Source organism: Humulus lupulus, chromosome 8, assembly GCF_963169125.1.
Source record: "Humulus lupulus chromosome 8, drHumLupu1.1, whole genome shotgun sequence".
NCBI classification, from domain to species: domain Eukaryota; kingdom Viridiplantae; phylum Streptophyta; class Magnoliopsida; order Rosales; family Cannabaceae; genus Humulus; species Humulus lupulus.
In genome coordinates this window covers 179,006,749-179,032,815 of record NC_084800.1, presented here as the reverse complement: position 1 = coordinate 179,032,815, position 26,067 = coordinate 179,006,749, and the positions used below count along the sequence as shown (strand labels likewise).

At 35.7% G+C, this 26,067-nt stretch overlaps 1 protein-coding gene across 2 annotated transcripts; it reads right to left on the bottom strand.

Moving 5' to 3' along the window:
- Positions 1-7,506: 7,506 nt before the first annotated feature.
- LOC133798724 (DNA-directed RNA polymerase V subunit 1) lies at positions 7,507-24,575 on the bottom strand. 2 transcript variants are annotated; one of them, XM_062237176.1, is made up of 19 exons: positions 24,418-24,575; positions 23,947-23,992; positions 23,314-23,396; positions 23,061-23,187; positions 22,755-22,870; positions 22,263-22,316; positions 21,263-21,442; positions 20,339-20,497; positions 18,350-20,227; positions 17,874-18,049; positions 14,951-15,026; positions 14,729-14,850; positions 13,993-14,147; positions 11,921-12,198; positions 11,202-11,375; positions 10,939-11,079; positions 9,318-10,843; positions 8,765-8,879; positions 7,507-8,329 (listed from the first exon to the last, which is right to left on the bottom strand). In XM_062237176.1, exons 3-19 carry the CDS (start codon positions 23,392-23,394, stop codon positions 8,012-8,014), a joined length of 5,676 nt encoding a protein of 1,891 aa, XP_062093160.1. In that variant the 5' UTR covers positions 23,395-23,396; positions 23,947-23,992; positions 24,418-24,575; the 3' UTR covers positions 7,507-8,011. The 2 variants fall into 2 exon arrangements, with proteins under 2 accessions (XP_062093160.1, XP_062093162.1); XM_062237178.1 differs by having other exon boundaries at positions 23,947-24,063; positions 24,452-24,567.
- Positions 24,576-26,067: the final 1,492 nt, after the last annotated feature.

The following is a 26,067-nucleotide window of genomic DNA, read 5'->3' as shown; positions in this document are numbered from 1 at the left end:
CCAAACAACAATTCGACTCAAATCTAAAACAAAATTAGTCCCATATTTCATCATCCTCATGAAAACTTCTTAGCCAAATCTAAAGTAATTGTCAGATTAATTTGTATACACCATCAACAATAACACTAATCAGAATAAAAAAAAATGTTGGAGATATCACATAACAAAAATGGTTGTGAGAGATAGATGGAGATGTATCCAATCACTTTGAATACCAAAAAAATGGGTATTAAAACCCAAATCTCACCACTGCAGCGTTGAACCCAGCCACCTTCACCAGCACTATTGAACTCAGCCACCTCTGCCGGCGTAGTTGAACCGAGCCACCCCCGCACCCAATGTTGATCTAATCTATTTTGGATCTTCATATCTCCGTCTTCTCTCTTTAGATCTTCATTCTTCTATTTCGTTGGAGCCTAGTAGATCTCATATCGCCACCCCCGCTCGTCTTCTCCATTGGAGCCCAGCCCCGATGTCATCTAGATTGGAAGCCTTACACCCAATCTCGCTCGACTGAAGTCACCCACCGTCTCCATGAAGCTGCTCTGCCCAACCTGGCTGCAACATAAGGGAAGAAGAAGAAGATGATGATGATGATGATGAAGAAGAAGAGGAGGCACGGGTTGAATGAGTCTTTTTTTTAAATTGTTTTAGTTTACTTTAATTTTGATAAAACCCTTTTAAGTTTATTTAATATTAGGTTTGACAAAATTAATTTAAAATGGTTTTAATTTTTCTTAAAAAATCTGGTTTTATTAATTTTTATATATAAAATTTGATTAATATTAATTTTAGTTTATTTTAATGTAATTTATTTATTTTTAATAAAAATATATATATAATATATAATTTTAAGGAGCGACTACAACGCATCTTTTTTTTGCAATATTGGTGCATTATTTTTCTATTTCGGCACCTGAATAGTTATAATCCAAAAAAAATTATATGATGGTGTACATTATAGCTATCTAGAACATCCTACAAATTTTCAAGAAATTTTGAATAAATTATGGTACCGAAATAGGGTCTAAACTGTATGTTGCACGCGTGCCTGTTTTTTTGTGTACGCGTGTAAAATTTGACAGTTTGAACTCTGTTTTCAGCTTCGTAAACTATTCAGAATTTCTTGAAAATTTGCAAGATATTCTAAATACCTACAATGTACACCTTCATATAAAAAAAAAATTGGGATTATATCTATCCAAGTGCCGAAATAGAAAAATGATGCACCGATGTTGCAAAAAAAAGGGATGCGTTGTAGTCGTTCCCTATAATTTTAAATTATTTTTTAGGGTAGGTAACTGTTGACGGTGAGAATTCGTCAACTAAGTTAAGTTAGAAGAATTGCAACGTAGAGATTATCTAAAGAAAAGCTTTAGAAATCGAAGTAGAAACTCCAAAAATAATTGTAGAAGAAAAATAGTGAAATAAGTTTTTATTCATTATGGTGCACTGCTACAGTAATTTTTCCAACTCCTTTCCATGTGGAATTAGGGTTCATTTTATAGTAGGTTCTAATGGCCCTGGATACATGGTGGTCCAGGGGACCAAGCGGTACACAGGTACACTGTCAGGAGAGTGGTTTCAGAGGTAGTGGTGTTGACACTAGTACATGGCCAGGTACCATGAGGATGTCTCCACTACTCGACCGTACGAATGTCAAAGGAGTGGTGCTGGTGGTAGTGGTGTCGACTCTGACATCTGGTTGGGAGCATGCAGGCCATGTCCTCTCTCCTAGTGATCCAACTACTTGTCTAGCATGAGTGCTATGGTCAGGCGTACGGGGTCTTAAAAGTCGTACCCCGTACACGATTGTACTAGCATGACCTTTCTGAATCATACTTGGGCTTTCACTTCTAGACGGTGGGGTTTCCATAGTTCTCCATAAGAGATGCCATCTCGAGGTGAAGGGTGCGAGATGCTCCCCCGCAAGGCCCTCGTGGCGCAGCCGTGGCGGGGCTAGGCGAGACTGTCTCTCGCGAGGCTCTCGAGGCGCAGCCGTGGCGAGGTTAGGCGAGGCCATCTCTCGTGAGGCCCTCGTGGCGCAGCCATGGCGAGGCTAGGCGAGGCCATCTCTCGCAAGGCCCTCATGGCGCAGCCATGGCGAGGCTAGGCGAGGCTGTCTCTCGCGAGGCCTTCGTGGCGCAGCTTTGGTGAGGCAAGACATTGCCATGTCTCACGGGGCCCTTGGAGGCGTAGCTCTAGTGGTGCGCGGCTTCCCTCGTGAGGCCCATAGTGGCACGAGGCCATGCCTTGCGAGGTGCTTTGGTGCATGAGACGCGAGGTGAGTGATGGACACCGTGTGTGGCACGAGGCGCTTAGGCGCGCGGGATGCCACGCGAGGCGCTTAGGTGCGCTGGACGTCTCGCGAGACGCCTCCATTCGCGAGGCCGTCAGGTGCACGCAAGGCGTGGCCTCGCTAGGTGTGCGGCAGGTGCGAGACAATGGTGGTCCGAGGGCGTCGCGGCTCAATCACGTAATTAGGCGCTTATGGGACCTTGGCACTTGTTTTGGGTCTTCTCCAAGAATGAAATTTTGAGCATCCACAGTAACCATTTGGTACCCTGTGTTTTTGTAAAGTATCATTTTGGTACCCTCTGTTTTCAATAATGCTCATATGGTACCCTGTATTTTAAAATCGTACATATTTGGTACCCTAAACTCAAATTTAATTAATAAAATTTTACCAATTTAATCAAACTGCTGCCAATTATGTAAGTTCCAAATTTAAATTTAATTACATATAACTGATGACAGTTTGATCATATTGACAAAATTGTATCTATCAAATCTAAGTCTAGGGTATCAAATATATATAATTTTAAAATACAGGGTACCATATGAGCATTATTGAAAACAGAGGGTACCAAAATGATACTTTGCAAAAATATAGGGTACAAAATGAGTAAATTCCCTATTTTTTATTTTAATTGACACACGTGGTGTTGACATGGCAATGACACATCAGTGACCAAAGAGCCACGACAACATTCTGTTTGCCACATGGGACGAAAGTTAATAGAAGTCCTAACTTACAATATTATTGTAATGCCCCGAATTTCCTAATAAGGGTTAGGACCTTGATTAGGAGGCCGGGAGGGCCATAATTGATTTATCATGGCATTAAATGATCATATGCGTGTTAATGTGAATTATATTATTATATGATGATAAATGCATGCATATGGGTGTATTTATAATGATAAGGGCATTTTGGCAATTTGGCATGTTGAGGGCATATTTGTAAATTGGGTGCATGTTGTAATTTGTGAATGAGACTTTATTATTATGGAGATATATTCGAGCTATTTGGCATGAGACGATCATAGATTATGAGTTAGCGGTTTTGTCATAACGGGGTCAAGTATTGGGTAATAAGAATGTTTATTTGATGATAAATTTGGAGTATTTGAGATCAGGATGGAATTCTGGAAGTTTTGACTATAATGTCCCCGGGGGTGTTTTCGGGACCCCGAGTCTTAGGTTTTATTTGAGGTTACTTAAGCTTGAAGTAGCTTGTCAAATAAGAACGTACGTTAGAAAATCTCTCTCTCTCTCTCTCTTCCCGATAGCCTATCTTACCGTTCGAAGCTTTCTTAAAGGAATTTCGAGTTCTAGGAGTCGGAATCAAGCGAGGGTCGAGGCATAGCGATCCTAGGAAAGATTAGAAGCTTCTTAACTGAAGGATTTGATGGAAAACAACCCAATCAAAGGTAATCTAAGTTTGAAGTTTTGAGTTTCTAAAGTTTTTGAGCTTAGAATTGGATTTTGTAAATTGTTGAGTTTTTGGTTGCTTTGAACCTTGGGTATTGAGGGTTATGGAGTTTTGGGAAGCTTGGGAACTTTGTTTTGATGATTGGGGAATGTTTGGGTATGATTCTGGAAGCTTTTAGAAGTTGAAAATATGTTTGGGCATGGCCCAGGGTTGGGGGCCGCGACCCTGTTCTTGGGCGCCGCGGCCCTAGCTCGATGAAGCAAGTGCCCATATTCTGTTCTTGCTGGGCGCTGCGGCCCTTGGTGTTGGGCGCCGCGGCGCTTGCTTTAGGAAATTCTAGGGGTCGCGGCCCAAGGTGCTAGGGCCGCAGTCCTTGCCCTGTTTTCACCCCGTTTGCTCGTTTTGACCCCGGGAATTTAGCTATAGGCCTCGGGAGTGTTCCTACTACTTGGATTAGTTTGGATTGTTGTCCCGGAGGCTAGATTTTGGTTTGGTAACCTATGTTGATCATTTTTATTGATGGTATCCCATATTTGGTTATGATTAGGTGACCGCTAAGGGCTTAAAGGTTGATCGTTCTCAAGGGTCGTTCTTATATTGGTTCTAGCTCAAATCTGAGGTAAGAAAAATGCACCCTGTGTATATGTGACATGCATGGCTATTATTGGTGCATGTTGGATTGTTAAATATAATGCATATGATGCACGAGAAACATATGATTAGGACATGCTTTACATATTGAGTATGATATTGTTCAGAGCTTGAGCCTCTGTGTTCGTGCATAGTCCTAATTGTACTAGTACATGTTAAGTAAACATGTTGAATACCTTGTTTATGGATATTGGATATGTGATATGTGTTTGGTGGCATGGCTTACTTGTGTGTGGCACTGACTTATTAGCCAGAATCGGCAATGGTGTTAGATCCGTGTGTGAAGCTGTGATTTACTAGTCAAGTTCACAATGGATTGAACACTGGTCGTGTTTTACTGACCTAAGAGTCAGAAATGGCATAGCGTCATGAACGCCGAGCCAAATGAAGATTAGATCTAATCGATATCAGCAAAGAATGACTCATGTGGGGTATTAACGCTGGACCGACCCTAAGGTCGATGAACTTATAAGCGCTTGGCTAGTCTGAGACTAGTTATTCAGAGCCAGGGCATATGGCCCAGTGACTATTTGTCACATGACTAGGGAACGCTGTTCCAAGGTTATGACTGTAAGTCATGGGGAAGGTTATGTCGGTGACTATTCACCATGCACCTATCCTGTTCAAACTTATGAAGGTTCTCTTATCAATTAAGCTCGAGTGATCCTAACGTCACATGGCTAAAGGGGGCTTAGAGTCCTGGATGATTATTACGATCATTGTTGATATTATACCGTGCTTTATTGTGTTTTCTTGCTGGGCTTCGGCTCATGGGTGCTATGTGGTGCAGGTAAAGGCAAAAGAAAGCTGGACCATCCTTGAGTTGGAGAGCTTAGGTGATGAGGTGTACATATGCAGCTGCTCGTCCACCACGGCCGAGGTTGAGAAGGAACTAGGGTTAAACCCTGTTTTGCCGCATAGAACGACCTGTTGTAAATATTTTCTTGTAGTAGACTCTGAAATTATAATTTTGGGATCCCAATATATATATATTATACGTTCTAATGAAACGTTACATCTTATCCAAAAAATTTAATCCCTAAACCGCTAATCATACTTGTTATCCCCATTTCCTGCATGGACTCGGGACCTTCGTCCAGGCCCATTGTCAAGGGCTGTTAAGCATGCGGGCCCGGCCCAAGGCCTCCTGGTACGGAAATGTCCGAGAGGAGGGGTATGGACCGGGGGTGCATGTCCGGGCCCATTAGGGGGGTCCGGTATGGTCCTCCGAGTTCCGTCCTCCGGGACGGTCATCCGGAAGATGTGCAGATCATTCGAACCCCCACGACATACGCGTCCCTGTTCCGGACCCTAGTACGGTCCGGGCCTGCGGTAAATGAAGAAGGACAAAGGTAAACAGACCCGGATCACATCGTCCCCCGTTGGAGGGGCCAAGCGTCCAGGAACTTGAAGTCGCCCCACTCCGCGTGGGCGTTGTCCCCACTTTTCACCTACGGAAAAGGCCACCTCGGGATTGCACGCCGTTGTTTCAGGTCTGCGCTGCCAAGTACTCTGACTGGTCTTGTCTCCTGAATCTGCCTCGTAACTCGAAGTGTCCAGACCAAAAGCGTCGTTTTGTCGGACGAGATATAGTTCTTGAGCCAATGTATTGGGCCTTAGCTGATCTGGAATTCATGTATGTTGTATCTTTTGTATTGGGCTTCCACTAGAAAGGCCAAGAATACCCGTGTCTCTGATGGGCCCGGGTCATACCCGGCCCAAACCCAGTGTTCCCATAAGCCTATAAATACAGGCCATAGAACACTACAAAAGGGATCTCTCCTCAACTAAGATACAGTTACTCTGTCAAAATACAGAGAGAAACTCCATTAAAAAAGGTTTTTCAAGCTCTAATACTACAGACTCGTGGACTAAGGCTAGTTAACGCCCCAACCACGTAAAAACCCCGTGTTAATCTTCTACTTTCATTACAATTACCCTTAAATAATATTTATTAATATAGTTACCGAAAATCTCGGTTAACAATACTTAGTACACGATTTTGGCCAAATGACTCGATTAGCGAGTTTAGCACTATTTACAAGGCACACCGTAACGGTCTCTGGAGTTTAGGGCGTTACAATTATGAATAGTTATGGGGCATCTTTTAACGACTTGAAAAAATTAAAGGGCACAATAATGTATAAGTTATAGTTCGGGGAAAAAAATCCTAAAATTATCACCAAATATATTATTTTGATAAATTGACCTAAATATTCTCTTCAAATATTAAGAAATAATAAAAAAAATTATTGTCTATTATACTTCTAAAATATTTAATATATCACTTATATATTAATTAGTTTATTATTTATAATAAAAACGTGTATGCATTTTAAATTTTAGAAGCATGTATTATCTGTACCATAATTTTTTTTACTATACGCATTTATGTTTAAACTCCTCATGAATTATTTAAAAAAAATTCCACACCTAAAATATTTTAAGAAATAAATTATAAAGGTGTAGATAATTTTAACAATTTATGCAAAGTTCAAATAGAAACGTGTGTAATAAAAAAAAATTAGGTTATAGATAATAAATTTCATACTTTTAAAATTTGAATTATATAAAAAAATTATTAAAAATAATAAACTAATTAATATATAAGTGATGTGGTAAATATTTTAGAGGTATAATAGAAAATAAATTTGTATTATTTTTTTTTAAATTTGATGATAATATTTAGGTTAATTTACCAAAATAATATATTTAGTAATAATTAATTAATTGTGAGTATAAAGAAAAAAAAATAAGTGCTATTTAATTTTTTTTATTTTACCCTTATAATTTAGGACTTATAAAATAAAGTAATTACATTTTATTTAATAAAATATAACAACAACAAAAAAATAGAGGACCTAAGTCATACACCACAAATGCTATTTAACCAAACATAAAATAAATTAAAAAAAAAACATATTTTAAATGTTTTGTCAAAGAATCATTTATCATAATGATAAACTAATTAATTATAAGTTTACAAACAATGGAATAAAGTTAAATGTTAATTTGACAAATAGAAGATTAACAAACCAAATTAAATAGAATAATTGTTAACTAATAAACAGTGTTCCTCAAGCCCATTTTGGTAAATGTCAAATTGCACTAAAGGTGAACATGAAAAGTTAACCCTAATATACATACAAGCTATACATATATCATGAAAATTGAGAGAACAAGGGCAACAAACTCCTCACTCCAGTCCAGTCACAGATAAATAACATACAAGAACCCAAAGATCATCAAGCTTCAGAAGTTGTTCCAAACGTCATCACTTAAACCTAGCAGCAAATACACATTTTGTCACTTGTATGACAAATTAAACAATTAATGGGATGCTCAGAAAAAAAAATCATTCTATTCTCTCTTCTTCTTTTCCCTACTAATTTACTGGGTTCAAGTTCCAATTAAACAGCAGAAGAGAGCCTAAGCTTCTTCTCTCCAGATTCAGGGTTTAAGAAAAACAGTAAACCCCAAAGAAAAACAGTAAACCGGAGCTGATAATTACACAGCCGTCTGCCACTATATACAGCTCAAAAAAGCAGACAGCAAAATATCTGGTGTATTTACAAACTGAAGAGAGTGAAAGAACATCCTCAAGACATTAGAAAAAACCAAAAAATAGGGAGCTTTTGGCGGCGCCTACTGTGCCTTCTCAACCTCATCTTGCTGTAGTTCTTGGGTAGGGTTCTGCTCCGGGGTAGAAAACAGTTCTGAGGCAGAGTTCTGTTCCGGGGTAGAAAACTGTTCTGGGGTAGAGTGCTGTTCAGGGGTGGAGTGCCGCTCCCGGTTCCCTCCAGATTTTCGAAAATACTTTCCAATGAAAGCTTCTGCGATGTCCGGATACTTGCACTTGACTAAGTTTTCAAGGCATTTCCGGTAGGAAAAATCTTCTTTATGTCCATCAGTTAAGACAGTATAAAAGCACCTGGTGTCCTGGAAACTGCTATGCTTGTTGACCTGCAATAGCATTTTCATTTATTACGGGCTGGTTGATTTCCAATTTAAAATTAATAATTTTGAAATTTTATGTTTTGAAAAATGTTGATTAGAAACTAAAATTATATGCTTTCAAATATTTGATGGGTTAGTTGATTTTATATGGATAAAATAGAGAGAAAAGGAAGAAACAATAAAACATTCTTTTCAAATTTTACCAAGGAGTTCACATGTCTTTTTTAATTTAAGTTACCAACATTTTTCAAAACAAGCAACCAATCAAGTATCATTTTCTTTAATTCTAAACAAGAAAAATCTTACACCTAGATTACATTCATTTTATACTACACAAATATATTCAAGAGCATTCTAATTAAGTATGCTATTCTCTCTGTCAAGGAAAAAGGAAAAAATATATTACAAACAGAATTTATTTGGGAGAAAATTAGTACATACCATGACATAATCAATCCCGCAACCCATTTTGGTGTCTTTATCTGGGTGATGACTAAAGACATTGTCGATTATATATGCCTGATCTTCGGGTGGCAATGGCTCTCCATCATTGTACCTGTGCAAAATAAAGTCAAAATAAATTAATGCAAATCGGAATTTAAGAAAAAAGAAACATATAATACTCAAAGATTGGCAGCTTCCCAAACAAAAATATCTTAGCAAAGAAACATGTTGAATATTAGGGAAAATGGATATATTCTTGTGTCAATTCACTAGAAAGGTGTATTAACAGTCAATTAAACTAAGCATAAAATGGTTCTGTATTAGCAGCCAACTATTCAGATTTTCCAAAATCAAAAAATTTAAATTCTCACTCCCCAGCTCTTGATCCCTATCCCTAAAGCTCCCTATGTCCTGGGTGTGGGAAACAATCATCCCAAATATGAGCAAGGAAAGTTGATAAAACCTTAGTTTCTTGCTCCTGTAATATAGCAACAATTTCAAATTAATAAGATGAACTATTATACACTTTTAGAGTCTGTTAGAATTGTACCCGAGCTTATGCATGATTCTTCTAATGGAATGCATGATTGGTTCCACAAGGGAGAGGGCATCTTGTTCCTCAGATGTGAAAAGATCTAGTCGTTGTCTCGTTGCAGTATATAGCCCAGTCGAGCTAGAATTTTCATTACCCCAGGGTAATTTACTAGGACGATTCTTCTTAATCTTCCATCCTTCATCTGAACCCCAACCCCCAGAGCCGCTTTTCTTGAATGATTCCCCGCCTTGCTTTCCCCATTGATTAGGTTGTTTTTCACCACTGCCTCCTCCAACCCTCGGTGACAGCCAAGCATCTGAACTTGCTGATTGATTAAACTCCATGCCCTGAGAAGTTTCTGTAGATATCTGCTTCCCCCATTCGTTATTAACAGGAAGTTCTGCTGGTGAAGAATCCCAACCGCTGTCATTGGGTTTTGTAGAAGGGGTATCTTCACTCTCAAATTTTTGTTCGTTCCCTCCTGACCAAGCATTTTCTGTTGTCTTTGTCCCAGAAGACCAAGCATTCCATCCAGATTGGTCATCTTCTGGCACAACTTCAACCTTTGCTTTATCGATTCCCCACGCAGATTTCATTGTTGTATTCGTTCCAAGAGAGTTAGCATTCCAGCCACTAGATTCGACTGGGACATCTTCATTCTCAGATTTTTCTTTGTTCCATCCAGACCAAGCTTTTTCCGTTGTCTTCATTCCAGATGACCCGCTATCATTCCATCCACTAGATTCGGCTGGGACATCTTCATTCTCAAATTTTTCTTTGTTCCATCCAGACCCAGCTTTTTCCGTTGTCTTCATTCCAGAAGACCTGGCATCATTCCATCCACTAGATTTAGAGCGATGGTCTTCTGAACCAACTTCAACTCTAGTTGTATTGGTTCCCCATGCAGATTCTGCTGTTTTCATTCCAGAAGACTTTGCACCCCACCCACTAGATTTGGAGTGGTCATCTTCTGAAGCAGTTTCGTCCCTCACTGGAATTGATGAAACATTGTCCCAGGCTGAATTGCTGGCACCCCATGCGGATTCTGTTGCAGCATTCTTTCCAGATGACTTGGAATTCCACCCACTATTGGAGTGGTCATCTTCTGAAGCAGTTTCGTCCCTCACTGGAATTGATGAAACATTGTCCCAGGCTGAATTGCTGGCACCCCATGCGGATTCTGTTGCAGCATTCTTTCCAGATGACTTGGAATTCCACCCACTATTGGAGCCATCTTCTTTACCAGATGAAACCTTGTCCCATCCTCCATTGGTTTCCTGAGTAGATTTGAAACCCCAATCATCAGAATCATCAAGTAAATTGTTGTCTGGAATATCTCGAAATTCCTCAACATCTTCAAAGAATGGCTTGTCAGAGTTGGCATCAAGCTCAGGAGATGCACAAACTTCAGCATCATCTTCGAGTATAATCTCCTCAATTTCTTCACCGAGACACGCAGTAGTAGATTCTTTACCACATGCAGCACCCACAACATCAAGAAAGTCGTATACATTTTTTGTCTCCTCTTGATTAAATCCCATCTGGAACAGAATAGAAAATAATAGAATGATAATTTTTAAAGCCAACAAAAATAGCATAAAAGCTTGAGACACTAATGCAATAAATTATGAAATACCTCTCTTGTGTCCCAGAGGATATCAAACCTTGAGCCAGTCCCAACAGCAACATGCTTTGCCCACGAACATGATGCAACAATGCTTGTCAACGAATCAGTATGACATTTTTCAGCAGCACGCTCAAAGCATCTTTTTGGTGTCTACAACAATAAGAGACAAAAATGTGAAATGATAAGAAATTTACATTCATATCAGTTAAGAACTCAAAGTGCTACTACTATGTTTCCTTCAATGAATTTGACAAGCAATTTCAACTTCTTACGGTTAGTGTAGCTTCAGTAAATGGGACTTGGATATTCAATGATCGAGACAGTGCCTTGTAGCCACCAGAATTGAAGCCAATCAAATTTCCAGGACATGTCATACTGTTAGCCAAGAGGATGAGATGCTCCTTGAGAACACCCTTACTCACCTTTGATACTGATGTCGAAAGGCGCTGCAAATAAAGCAATAATATTGTAACTGGGACAGGAAACCACCTTATCTACAGCCGGTCAAGATTTGCCTATCTTCTTTTAATAGGATACAAAGATGGTATTTGTAAATCAAAAGAACAACAAAAGAAACCAAAGTTGCAGCAAAAAATAAGTAAACTATTTAGCCCACCATTTTCGAACCCCTTTTCAGAAACCTTTTAGCGAGCATGAAAAAGGAAATGCTACAACTAAGAATTAATGAAAACGTTGAGGGAAATTTGTTTATATAGAATAAATAAATAACTTCATAATTTTACAGGGTTGCAAAACAAAGGTCGATTAAAAGAAAATTTACCAAATATTGTTAGGTTCAGCAAGGACAAAAAAATTAAGATAAAATATATATATGTATATGGGAAGGAGAAGCATGTAACAACAGATACAGAAAAATGTTAAAAACATTCCCCCACTGGGTATACTTTTTATTGGGAAATATTTCACCAAGAGGAAAATGTCTACTAAAGATAGATGGAAACTAGATAATGAAGAAACTTCAAAAGATTACCTGAACTGCTTGATCAAAAGCACAAGAAATTCCCAGCAATTTCTGGATTTGTTTAATTCCATATGGGATGGATCGCTTGGTATCTATCAAATGGAGTACAGGGAGGCATGAGTCAAGGACTATCCTCCATGCATCACCACTTTGCTTGACTGCTGACTTCTCCAAAACAACATCCAGAGCCAATTCACCCCTTCTCCGAGAATTTCGCGGATGTCTTATCCAAGTTGTTGCATCAGGACTAATCCAGGTTATATTCGCTGAGCAAATCCGTGAGTCACCTGTACATTTGATAGATCCCTAAACATCAAATGCTTGTTCATAAGAAGCAAAATAAATGACCATCCAAATGTGGTGATTTATAAACTTCTAGGACTCAGAAACTTAGATAGGACCTCAAAGGTTGCAGGCAGCAAGAAACTTGAAAGACATGAAAGTTTAAAGATAACAGAAACTTTAAATCTAAAAAATGTCATGCTATATATAGAATTCTCATAAATAACAAGGGAGAATAACATGGCGATTTGATATGGGATAAATCATCTGATGATCATAGGGCAGTAGTTTTATACTCACATGGCAAGTTCCAAGGCATCTAGATGAATTTAAAAAAATAACAAAAATCAAGTCAAGTTATTATATAATTCTGTCTATTCACGTTGAAGCACACAGAGCCAATTCCCCAATGTCAGCAGCAGCATTAAACTAATGATTCATTGCACAACAATAAAAACAATGAATATAACATCTAAGGGATCAGTTAAAAAAATTATTGGATAGGAGCAAATAAAATCGTCAATCACATCTGCAAATGATCAACAAAAAAAAAATGGCTATCTTGTTAAGTGGAGGGATCATCAAAGTTTTTCATACTTTTCTCTTTTTATATTAGGAGTATTTTACTGATGGACAGCTCTGTATATTCTACTGTTGATGACTGAGAAGTAGAGAGAACAAGGGATAGAATAAACAGAGAATGGAGAGAGAAGATTCAGCAATATCCTTAATTCATCATTCAAGTCAAAAGTTAGTCATATTTGTGGGGTATGTATTTTTCAGTCCACGTGTATTACATACATGAACAAATACCTAAAATTAACAAAAATATCCTGGCTTTGTACCCAAACTTCCATCTATTTAATAAAATTGGAATGTTGGCATGTTCTTCGTTTCAATAAGAGCTCTACATTGAACCCATGTTCTAAAGCAGTTCTGGCTTTCAAGGTTATAGAGCATCCTCTCAAGGCTCAAAATAAAAACATTAGGACTCAAAACAATTTATGAGAGGCTCAAATCTGTCCTATTTCTCCAACATGGAGTACTAACTTTCAAAGTCCAAGGAACTTCTTAGATACACAGAGAGATGTGTACTCTAACTTTCACTTTCAAAGTTGTACAGGTTTCATAAAAATAAAACTAAAAATAGCAAGTTGAATTTTGATAAACAGAGGCCCAAATTCAACCGTTTTCCAAAGTGAGTATTTTTAACTTTCAGAACCTTAACAGGCAAAGGTGATTACACAACACTGCTACATGTTAAGACTACTTTACTGAAAAGAAGCATGACAAAGAATATACATATTCATCTATATAGGTGGGAGGGGGGAACATAAAATCTAATTATTTGTAAAAGGAAAATAAAGTTCGAATTTGGGATAATTATCAAGTATTAAAAGAATGAAAGACACAAAAATAATCGATGTCAAATCAGCTAAGTGCAAAATATCTATCTATATTCTACATTTTTTATGTAAGAAATGAGACTTTCTATAATTAAAAGTAGAAAGAAAATTACATGTAATATCATCTTCAAATGCTATATTCTAGAATTGAAATTAGGTTTTATCCTATATTGTGTAATTAAAGTATTATTAAATTTTATGTGTCTAGAGTTAAATTCCTAGTTGATTTAGGATTGATCTATAAATAGGCAAAGTTATTTTCAATATTAGTCAAGTTGCATGCGCTAGTGAGTATAAGTTATTAACAATCCACAACATTGGTAAAATGAGCAAGAAAAATAACATTAAACTAATAAAAATGAAAAGCATACTTTAAAAGAGTATTCAAGTTACCTTTGATAACTGTTTCCAAAAGAAATGGACAAATAGAGTCAGCAAGAATCTGTGAAGATTCCTCTAGACTAAGACTCATATCTTCCTTTAAGGAAATTAATAAGCACGGGACTTGAGACGTTTCAACTGAAGACTTATGGAAAGAGCAACATTCACTGCAAGGGAGCAAGCACAGAATCAGATCATATAAGTTGACAGTTCAAAACGATAAAGCTAGGGTTACATAATAGCCATTTTTTTCCCTGTGTGGATTTAAACTAGAGGAGAGCAACAAGAACACAGTAACAAAAGGATTGTTGATTATTGATGCTATGTTGCCCCTTTTAGTGGACACTGTTTATGTGTACAGAAGAAGAACGGCTACTGATTAAGAAAGTATCATTTAACAGAAGTAAGATGTTCTTATTGATTGTTATCTCAAATCTCAAAAGCTGACTGCAATAATACATATTCATTTACCAGTGAAATAGAAGAAATAAATAAATAAACAAAACATTGAATGACTTGGAACAAGCTGTTCCGTACAACTAACAAAAATACCAAGCAAAAGAAAAGTATCATATCAAACCCTGGATTCCACTAGGCAAGCAATATGCATATTGCCTTATTCTTTTTCACATAAAAAATAATATAAATTCTACAAACTTCACAGAGTCCATACACAAATCATAATAATAAACACCCATCCAGGTACATATGGTAAACACCAAAGATAAATAAAATAGTCACGACTTACCTGACAGATAATAATGCTGTCTTTAAATGTTTACGAACTTTCTTCCTCCGAAAAGAATTAATATTATCTTGGCATTTTTCAAGTATTTCATTGACACCAATGTTCATCTTTTTCAACATCATCTGTTTAATACAGCACCAGTTAGTAAACAGTCTCTTTTTTTATACAAGTTCAAAGAGTTGTTAAAATTTATAATATTTGAGGGGAAGGAAGAGGTCCAACCTCATTGAGATGAACATGGCCAACTAGACCTGCATTCATTTCAAACCCACCAGAGGGATAAGCCTGGCTCCTATATCTGTGAATCAAAGAAATTAGACTTAGGACAAGATAGCTAACAGCCAGAAGTCAAATAAAATATCCATGTATCAAAATATCTAATCTACACACCAAATAGATATTATAGAAAAAGAATACACTGTACCACAGCAGCAAGAAGTTCTTATAGAATGAAAAAATATAAGAATTACAGACAATTAGAGGGTTGAACTGAGACATCCTGATGAAATGTCAATTATGATAAGGGAAAAATTGGCAAAGGGAAGCACAGTGCTATGAAGCTTGTCTCACAGAATGTTAAAGGAAGTAACTTCTCCAAAAAAAAGGGCCATAAAAGAGGTGGTGTGCTAGTTAAATCCAGAATTTTAAAAAAAAAAAAAAAAAAACAACAACAAATCTACTTGTATTATTGATCAAAGATTAAAATACAATTTTACTACCAGCGCAAGGGGGCAAAAAACAACAATAACAAGAAGTTCACAAAATAGAATTCCAATGTCTTAGCCAGACATTCTAGTGATACAAAAAGGTTTAAAAGAAAAAAAGAGAAGATAGGTATCAGAGACAACCTAATCAAGTTTTATCTCCCGGCTTGCGTGTGTTGTAAGGCAGATGGGGAGACTGTTACTCATTTATTTATGGAGTGTGCATTAATTCAGCAGCTGTGGTCGAAATTGTTTGTGGAATTTGGCATTCAGTGGTGTTTGCCTCATTCTTTTACTCAAATGATTCAGAGTAAATTGATAGGGGGCAGGAGGATGTCAAAGCTGTGGCCAGCAACCATTCTAGCCATCTTATGGGTGGTTTGGCTTGAAAGAAATTGCAGAATCTTTGAGGGCAAACAGGCTTCAGCAGAGGATCTATGGGAGAAAGTCAAACTCTGGGTTGCAACTTGGATTTATAAAGAAAAAGACTTCGAGGATCTTTCATTCCTAGATCTTAGTAGAGAATGGGGAAGTTTTCTGTACAAAATATGTCTTAGTTTATGTTAATTTTATTTTTATTTTTATTTGTTTTGTACAGTTTTTTGTTGGCTCTATGAGATCTTTTTGGATCTTTTTTCTTTGTATTCTTTTCTCATTAATACAAAGAAGTTTCTTTTTCAAAAAATAAAGATAAAATAAATAGAGATTTAAAGAATGGATATTCCTACAGTCTATGGGAAGAACAGGAGGAGTGATTATGTTTTGGATCTAAGAAGGATTAAAATTATTGATTCATTGGTGCGTGAGTTTACTATTTCAGTTTTGATACAAGCTGAATTTAAAAATTGGTGGTTCACAGGGGTATGTGGACCAAGTAGCTGTAGGGGACAAGACAACTTCTAAGATGAGTTCTCAGGCTTAAGCAGTAGATGTGAGGATAAGTTGTGATTAGGGGGAGACTTCAACGTGGTAAAATGAGTAAAAGCAAAATTCAACAGAAACTCCAACACAAGAAGTATTAAGATGTTTGATGTTTTGGTTAAAGAATTTCTGTTGAGAGCCACTAAGTAGATTGGGTAGCAGAACCATTTGAATTATACAATGAAGAAGATAAGAGAGTATGATATATATATATATAATTTTATTTAATTTTTTGGAAACAAAACCACACTCGTATTATAATGGAGGTAGTACAAGGAGAATGTTATTAAGATAATACAAACTTAGAACAAAAAGAGAGCAGAATTTTACATGAAAACCAATCCCTACACAAATTAGAGAACAATACACCTTTAGCCTTTTTTTACATTATAAACCCAAAATGCTACCCGAAACTTTATCTTATCCCATACAGACTACTGTAGCTTCATTATCCTAAAATATTCTGCTATTTCTCTCCAACCAAATTGACCAGAAAATTGCTATAACAATAGTTTTCCAGAGTATAAAATCAGGTTTACCAAGTACAGTTGGGTGGTAGTACAGAAGTGTTTTCCTGTAAGCAAGCCTTTGAAAGGCTAATTTCAGATGACTCTATTGAGATTATTCCTTTGGCCAAAAAGTTAAGAGACCAGTTCCATCCAAATTTTAAAGTTTTTGTTTGGTTGCTATCTTTTGGACATCCCATCGTACATAAAGCATTACAAAAACAAACTTTTCAAGTCATTTCTCCAGGATATTGTGTTTTGTAAGCAAGATGGGGAGATCGTCAACCATTTATTTCTGCATTGCAAGTTCTCTTAGCAGTTATGTTTCAATTTGATTGGAGAATTCATAATGTAATGGTGTGTCTCATGTGTGCGACAACACTGGACAGATTTACTGACTTTTAAAATAACAGGTGGTAAAGCAAGACAGCTTTAGAGGAAGGTGGCAAGATGGTGAGCTTTATGGCTTGGAAGAAATAGAAGAACATTGAAGAAGATGAGTTTTATGTAACAAAATTATAGCCATATGGTCATATGATGTAAAGAGATTAAAGAAATTTTACGTTCCGATTTAGTTAGGGAATGGCAGTATTTTCTGTGATATTCCTTCCTTATTTGATGATGCAAGTGTTTCTGACTCACTCTACTCTTGTATTATTTTCTAATACAAGTTGATGTTTCTTTAAAACAAAAAACAAAAACAAAAAATCTGGCAGTACTCCTTATCTTGGAGAAACAAAAAAAAACCATAGAAACTAAATTAAACTGACAAAAAAAAAACAATAATAATATGGCAATATATAACAATTACAATAACAACAGTAAATTGAAATGCAGACTTGAAACACAGTCAACAGTTATGTAGACTAGTAGAATATATAAATGAAGTTATCCAATCACAGGTATAAGAATCTATACATGGAGAACACAACCATATGTAGAAGATATACAAAAACCTGCATAGGATATAGCATACAGAAAAAATAACCAGGTGTAGGAAAATGTCTAACATACTCAATCATGAACTCCACTGCAGTATCTTTAAGGCTGACTTTTCCCAGTTGATTCTTCACCAAATAAGCAGCATTTTCTTGGCAGTAATTTCTCCCGCAATAACAGTCATTCAAATACAAGAGTACACGGCGATCAGTAGGTTCATTTCTAAAAAGGACCTTACACAGCAGTATTTCCTGAGAAGAAAATATGAATACCGATGTTACACCAAACACCCATGCCAAATAATGCTCCCAGAAATCAAAAGACACAGCAAGACAGAAGAAAACAGGCAAGAACAGGGATAGAAAATTCTTTTTTCTAATCACCACCCTGAGCCTGTCGCTTATTCTTTCTTGCATAGGCGGGACATATTGGAGGTCTAACATGCTCATTCATAGTAAAAAATGAAAATAATAAATATTTGTGTGTGCACAGTACAGAATCAAATTAACCTCATGCTGAAAACGCAAACATAGCAAAAACGAGTCAACTACCTTCATCATCTCCCATGAGGAATTGCTACTTGGAGTGGAATCAAGAACTGCCTTATATGCAGGATTTGACATTGCAGTTGCCGCTAACACACCAACAGGTTCACCAGCAGGATATAAATTTTGAGCCTTTGTTCCATATTCAAATTGAATGATTGAGTTATTACAAACATTCCTCACTGTGCCATCATAACAGATGACAACATCTCGAAGAATAGCCATTAAATTCTTAAACAAAGTTCCCGGTTCTGTTAATCCTCTCGATGACCGAACAAGTACTTCTCTAGTAGATATTGAATGGACAATCTCTTCATACGGATCTAAACCATAGAAAAAACAGCTTCTAATAAGGCCAAATTCTGCAGACGGGTAATCAACGTTTTCAGGATATATTCTATTATATAGAGAGGAAACATCCTCGAACAAAGTCTTGGAGTAGAACTTTCCCCTGTCAGACATTTGCACACCTAGGAACCCAATTTGTTGAACTGCTTTGGTAATTGCAGAATCACTCTTAGCGTCAATCAAATTTCCCAAACTGGATGATTTCAGAATAAAATTTGTCACCGAAGCTTTGATAGATCGAATTTCATTCTCCAAATGTAACTCCACCAGCTCATTATATGTTGATCTAAGGTGGAATAGCAGAGGAGATATATCCTGAATATCCTTCTGGATATTTGTAATGGCCTCCAGAGATATGGAAAAATCTTCCAACCCCACACTGAAACCGTGTCCAAAAATGTTCTCCATCAGCAAAGGCTGTACAAAATTGAAGAACTTTAGAACCTCTTCAGAACCTTTCTGAAAGAAAATAGAAGTCACAATTTCACCGATGTCTGAAGAGATGATATCTCTGTTGAAATCCAAGATTAGTATGTCACTTCCTTTAACTAAGAATCTCTCCCCCGAGCAATCAAATGAAGCAGGTAAAGCAGTTTGTAGCACCTGCGATGCAGTCCAATGCGGGTCCAAGAAAGGAGCCTTCTTCCAAAAAGCAGGTTGTGGCAAAGAAGATGAAGAAAACATGGCCAATTGTTGTGCTGCTACTTTATCCATAAAATATGTCTTAAACAACATCTTTAATGACAACAATGAGTCACTCGCCAACTGCAAGATAAGGTTGCCACTATGTGAGCTAAGAAGCTGCTTCTCTAATGAAAAGAGCTCCACAACTTCTGCTCTTGCTGCAAGAGACTGAGGATAGAACAAGTGAATACAATCACCATCAAAATCAGCACTCAAGGGTCCACATATAAGAGGATTTATCTTTACTATATGATCATCATGAACATATACTTTAAGTGCTTGTAGTGAGTGCTTATGTGTTGTAGGAGGCCGATTGATGAAAACTATATCCCCATCCATTATCCTTCTATGTACAACCTGACCAGCTCTTAGAAAAGTATGTCCCTTAGATCCCTCCCTCAAGGAATATCTAGATGAACCATCCATATAGGTTAAGCACAAGTTATTATCTACAAGATCCTGTAAATAACTAATGTTGTGAATATTAACCTTCTCTTCGAAAGTTATTCCTTTGGCAATATCATAAGGGATGCCAACCTCGTTGACCCCTTTATAAGCATCACCAGTAATTACTGTCCTAGAGGAGAAGCCTGAACCCTTTCTGATAAACAAAGTCCTCATCTTTTCCAGCCATACTTTAGTTGAAGATGTCTTGGCTTCTTTGTTGACTCCAAATCGCTCATCAATACCACGAGACGCCTTCACAGTACCCCGAGCTTGAAGATACTGATCAACTGCTAACTGCAACTCATTGGCTTCAACTTCAGTAGATTCAAAGTTTGGTGAAGTCCTTGAACTTTTGATAATTTCCACTTGTTTTAGAACCTTTTTTAGCATCACCATTGAAGGATCCTAGAAAGGAACAATTTACGAGAATGAAAAGTTTATTAAAAGCTGTAACGAAATAAGTCAAACTACAATTAGAGTCAGCAAGCCAATTTAGTTCTATTGCAATTGGCTTACCGTTGACATTATGGTGATGCCATCAGAAATTTCCGGTACTGACAAACAGTTTGGTGGAACAGGTAAATACTTGAGGATATAACCAAATTGAGGGAAAAAACCTTTGCTCACAAGCTTCTTTCTTGTTTCATCAGGAAGTCTCTTGAGCATTTCCAGTACCTGTTAGTAATTACAAACATTGAAAAAAAGGTATTATTTAAAAGAACACTGCTGCACTCCAGCACAAGCATAATCATGAAAGTCAAAAACTGTTACGCTTAAAAAAGAATGCATCATATCTTTTTTTTTATTAGCATGTATGCAAGATAGAGTTTTCTACTTCAAAATAGAAAAAAGATAACAAAGTCAATGTTATTGAGAAAATAAAGTGGACAACAAATACATATGTTATATATTTATAAGAAACGAAGTTATATCAAATATAAATAAAGAGAATACAAAAAATGATGTTATGAAAACTATATATAAATAAGCTGTCCTTAGGGTATAAATGAAAGACTACAGAAGACTAAGGCTCTTCAATTCAATATCATTGCTACAGAAAAATGCATAAAACTCACTTATCAAAATCCAAAGGAAAACCAAATATCTAATTCTATTAAAACAGTAACAAATCTCCAATGACTGGATCATCAAAATCTGAAATTTGCTTGGCATAGTTGAGTTATTAAATCGAAAGCTAACTCAGCTTCTAACAGTCACATTCCAAATGTAACCGCGACAAGATTAGCAGAATCAATGAGGAAGCCCCTCACATACCCAACATCATCTCCAAAAAAAAAGACACAAGGAAACATGAAAAGTGAACTATAAATATATATATATATATAACAATTCAACGCTCTACATAAACATGCGAACAAAAAAATAACCTGAATAATAAAAGCAAAGATAAACAGATAGCATATTAGCACTGGAACAAACCTCGTCAGGAAGCAAAGTACGTTTTGGAAGATCCTCAGTAAGAGAACCCCCATATCGATAACCATATCTTTCTAAAAATTTCCAAAACCCATCTGGAACTCCTTTCTTAGATGGAACCTTCAATTGCAAGTACCAATATCCATCTTTATTTATGTCTCTGACTGAAACTTGTGAGGCCTCCTGCTCAAGATGAAAATACAGTTAGAAAGCATTTGAAGAAAGTATCAAAACTAAATACCTCAGCAGAAAAAGTAACATACCAAAAAAAATTTTTAAAAAAATTGTCTAAACATATCAAGGAGTTATTCATATGGATTGCTACCTGGGTCTATAACTCTAAGTACTTTGTTGGAATCTCATTCCTAGATCTTACTAGAAACTGGGATAGTGTCTTATGCTGAATTGGTCTGGGAGTGCTTCTTTGTTATGCTCTTTGCTTCACTTTTGCTTCCTACTTTTTTGCTTTTGTAGAGCCCCTGTTTGGTTTTGTGTTTTCTTATGTTTTATTCTATCTGTTTTTGGTTTTGTTTTTTCTGAAACCACGGTTTTCCTCCACCATAAGTGAGGACTCTCAATGCATTTGGGAGAAGGTCACTAGTGGACATGTGACCTTTGTCTCTTTTTCAAAAAAAGATAAAAAAATATTAAGACATCCTAAGATCAGGAACATGCATGATAAAGTGTTTAAGTGAAAACTCCACAACACAAATTTGTAGACTAGTTGATTTAAGAGAGAGAGAGTAAGATAAAACTAATGAAATGATAAGGCAAAGTAAGAATGATAAAGTTATAACTCTTCCTTAAATTAAAACTAATATACTGCATTAACCAAGAACCTTTTAAAAATTGTTTATAAATTATAACATGTATTTATAGCATTTGTAACTCTCAAAACAAGTAGAAAAGTAAACTGCACATTGAAACCTGTTTATAACAGGTAATTATAGCAATTGTCACTCTCAAAACAAGTAGAAAAGTAAATTGAACCATTTGTACGCACCTGACAACATGAACCTAGTAACTGCTCAGCAATACCAACATTCTTGACAGGAGACTGTAAGGCATCAACCCAATTAGATTAAGGATATATAATATAATCACAGAAACAGTAAACAGTTAAATTTGCAAAAATTACATGTTTATATAAGATGAAAGAGCCTGGGCCAGCTGCTCGTGACTGGAGTACTATAAGTTCTACAATATATGCATTTGTAAAACTTATGAACCTATATCCGCTAAAGTTTTTGCCACTTGCCTTCTATGTGTTCAGATTTTACGGCATCCAAATAAAGCAATAACACGAAAGGCAGCCATTTCACAAAATTAAATTTTTACTCGACAGTTTAATCATGTAATCAAATATGTGTGTGTACATATATATATCTTACATTCAATAATATAGAAGAAACACCCAAATAACAACATACTGAAAGAAAAATAAAAATTATTCAATCAACCCACAAAAGATGGAGAAAACTAATTTGTATATTACCTTGTTCTTTTTCACTTTTAAGCACTTCAAGCACAACAAGCTCAACATGCGCTTCAATTCGCTAACATGGCTGGGATGATATATTGCTATTGGTAACTCGATATATCCAAAATGACCTGAACGAGACATAATGTACTAAGATACTTTTTGCTATACATCCTATGTAATCATCTGTCACATGTGTGTGAACTTTCTCTTTAATTAAGAAATGGTAAACATGTCAAACTAAAATTATCAACACCATTATATTCTTTTAAAACCTTCTCTACTAACAGAAGGTCAGAAAGACAAGAATGAGGATTGCACCTTCGCAATTTCCAGCTTCAGAAGTGCCACACGATTCGCATCTTCCGAATTCGAGTGGAAGGCCGAGGTAGGGATTAGAAAGCTGACTAGCATGGGTAATAGAGGACCCACTAACAGATGCTGTACACTACAGCAAAAATATATATCACTATCAAGATTTAGTTTTAGAACAATCAAAGATCTATAATAAACTAAATGCAATTAAAATGCTCCCAAATTATAAAACTTGTAAACGAAATTGCTCTAGACTCACAATTTCCTGGTGACTTGCCAAACTAAATTTGATACCAATGATCTCTCCATCAGGAATATTTGAGAACTCAGCTTCCTCCATCTCTAATAAAACACAGTAAAATAAATTTAAAGAAAGCATATAATATAATTAACAGAAGAAAAAAACATTAACTGCAAATTAGTACATTGTAGTTGGTTCTTAATATATAATTGTGTTTTCTAATAAAAAGTGTTATGTTCCCCTAAAAAAAACTAATCGACAAAGTTTGGATAGAAAATAAATAACTAACTAAATTTCCCTTAATCTTTCTCATCTGAAAACTCTTAACCCTATGTCTGGAACTTGGATTTGGATTATAGGTAGGGAAAAAAAATTGCAAAGAATTTCATTTCGTTTGTTTAGATTCAAACAAAAAACAAGAGATTTTTTAAAAAAAAACGAGAGTTAAATTTAATATAATTTTTTAAAATTTATAATAATTATAGATATATTAATAAAAATTAAAAATATATATATATATGTAATACAATTTTAGGGAAAACATTTTTTCTCTCGCAAACTTTTTTAATAAGAGTTCTAAACAAAGCCTAAAAGAAACATGCAAAGAGGAAAAAAGGAGCAAAATTAGCAGAGTTCTTATTCGACATTTACCTCAAACGTTAACTGGGAGCAAATGCAATGTCCCCACTTCAAATCCCTGCAAACAAAAAACTATTCAGCGCGAGAATAAAGAAACAACATCTCTGTTTGGTTACAGAGAAAATGAAACTGAAAAATGGAAGAATAAAAAAAATAATCAATAAACCCAGTACCAAAATCCTTAACCTCAGAATCGCAAAATTTAAGTAGAAAACTCCAAGCTAAAAATCAAAAATAAATTAATTAATTAACAAAAACAAAAGCCATTTTACCACTGGTTTCGTTCATTAATATTGTTTCAGTTTCATTTTCTCGACAACCAAACACCAAGAAAGAAAATGCAAAACACGGAAAGCGTTACAGACGAAAATTTCCAGTCCCTCGGTCGTCCAAAAACATAATTCTTAAACCCTAATAAAATCCCAAAAAAAAAAGAACAACAAAAATGGGTTTGAGCAAGCGAAGTTAAACAAAACGAAATACCTTTCTCTCCCGCTATGAGAAGGAATGGGCGTACCGTGAGGCCAAAAAAGGCCGCCTCCTTGATGGTTTCAGCTGCCGTTTTTCTCAGTATATTTTAGAGAGAGAAAGTGAGAGAGGAGAGGGAGGGAGGGAAAAACGAGAAATGGTTTATTTTGCATGAGCAGTCTTGAGTAATCGCACTGGTCACACCCACACTAGGGGAGAGTGAACCAGAATATTGAAATTACTATATTACCCTCATTGACCAGATCTTTTAACAAGAATATTGGTTTTGAACGGAGGGTATAAAAGGAAATATAGAAATGAAACAGTCTGGTAAAGTGCCTTCATCACTCCCCAAGATCAATTTTGTGTACGAACGAGACAGTAAATGGAAAGAATTTTTTTTTTTAATGTTTACTATTAAGGGAAAAATATTAGAGAGAAAATTAAAAAAAAAAAAGATGAAATGGGGTTTTTTATTTTGGTAATTGGTGAGAAAAATGAATAAAAAAGTTCACCAAATAATTCTTTTTGAATTTATTCTATGTGTTTTTCCAAGTAATTGTATGGTGCTTTTGGGGGGAAGAAATTGTGTGGGTTGATGGGAAAGAAACAAATCAATATAAGGTTGTAATATTTTGAAAAGAAAGTACAATTTTTTTAACTTAAATTTCTCTTTATTTTTCATTTTCTTTTAAATTAAAATTTTTCTTTATTTAATTTTTCTTACCTAACAATTTACTTTTATTTGAGGAAGTAGACTCTTAGCTAGCATCTTCACAACCTTCAATTTTTACAAAAGTAATAAATAGTTCACCAAGAATGATATTTGTACACAAAATTTGCATCAAAATACTACAAGCACTTGTGTGATTAAGATTTTTAAATCAAACACATTTATTTAAGATGGTCCACAAAATTAGAATGACTTGTCACAAATAAATATCATTACTCAATGGGTGACATGCATTTTAACCACTCAAGTAGAAATTGAAGATTTATTTTTTAAAATAATAAATTTTATATTTCTCTATTATTATTTTTTTTTTAAAGTAACATATGTCCTCGATTGGTTGGGTTTATGAAGCTTCAAAAGTAAGTTTAATCTTAGTTGGATTTTCAATATATTTTGATTTTTTTCTCTACAAAGTTCTTTGAGAAGGATTTAGTCTCGATAGCTTCTTAGGGAAAATTCAAAAGCATAAGCCCGACTAAACAAGTTCATACATTAGTAGTTGAAATCTATATTTTATCAATGAGTTAATATTTTAGAAATATATTTTGGAGAATTCTAATTTGGGGACATTTATTTTATCATCATATAAGATGATCAATTTTATGACTGTTGATTTATAGGACGATCTGAGATTTACAGTAAGTAAAATGGAGTTGCATGCATACAATAAAATTTCAAAAAGAGACATAATGTACTTGGGTGGTCGGGCTCCAATAAAAAAATAAGAATAAAAAGTTTTTTTTTTAATTAAAGAATACTAATTAACTTGCTTCATCTTTTTCACATTTAAGGTGCTTATACCAAGAAAAAAAAAAGCTTCATCTTTAAGCTCCCACATCTATAAACTCTATTGGTTACAGAGTAGGAATACATGTTTTAGAAACTGCAAATCAATATGAAAGATTGTGAGGATATGAAGGTTAGTGGATTTT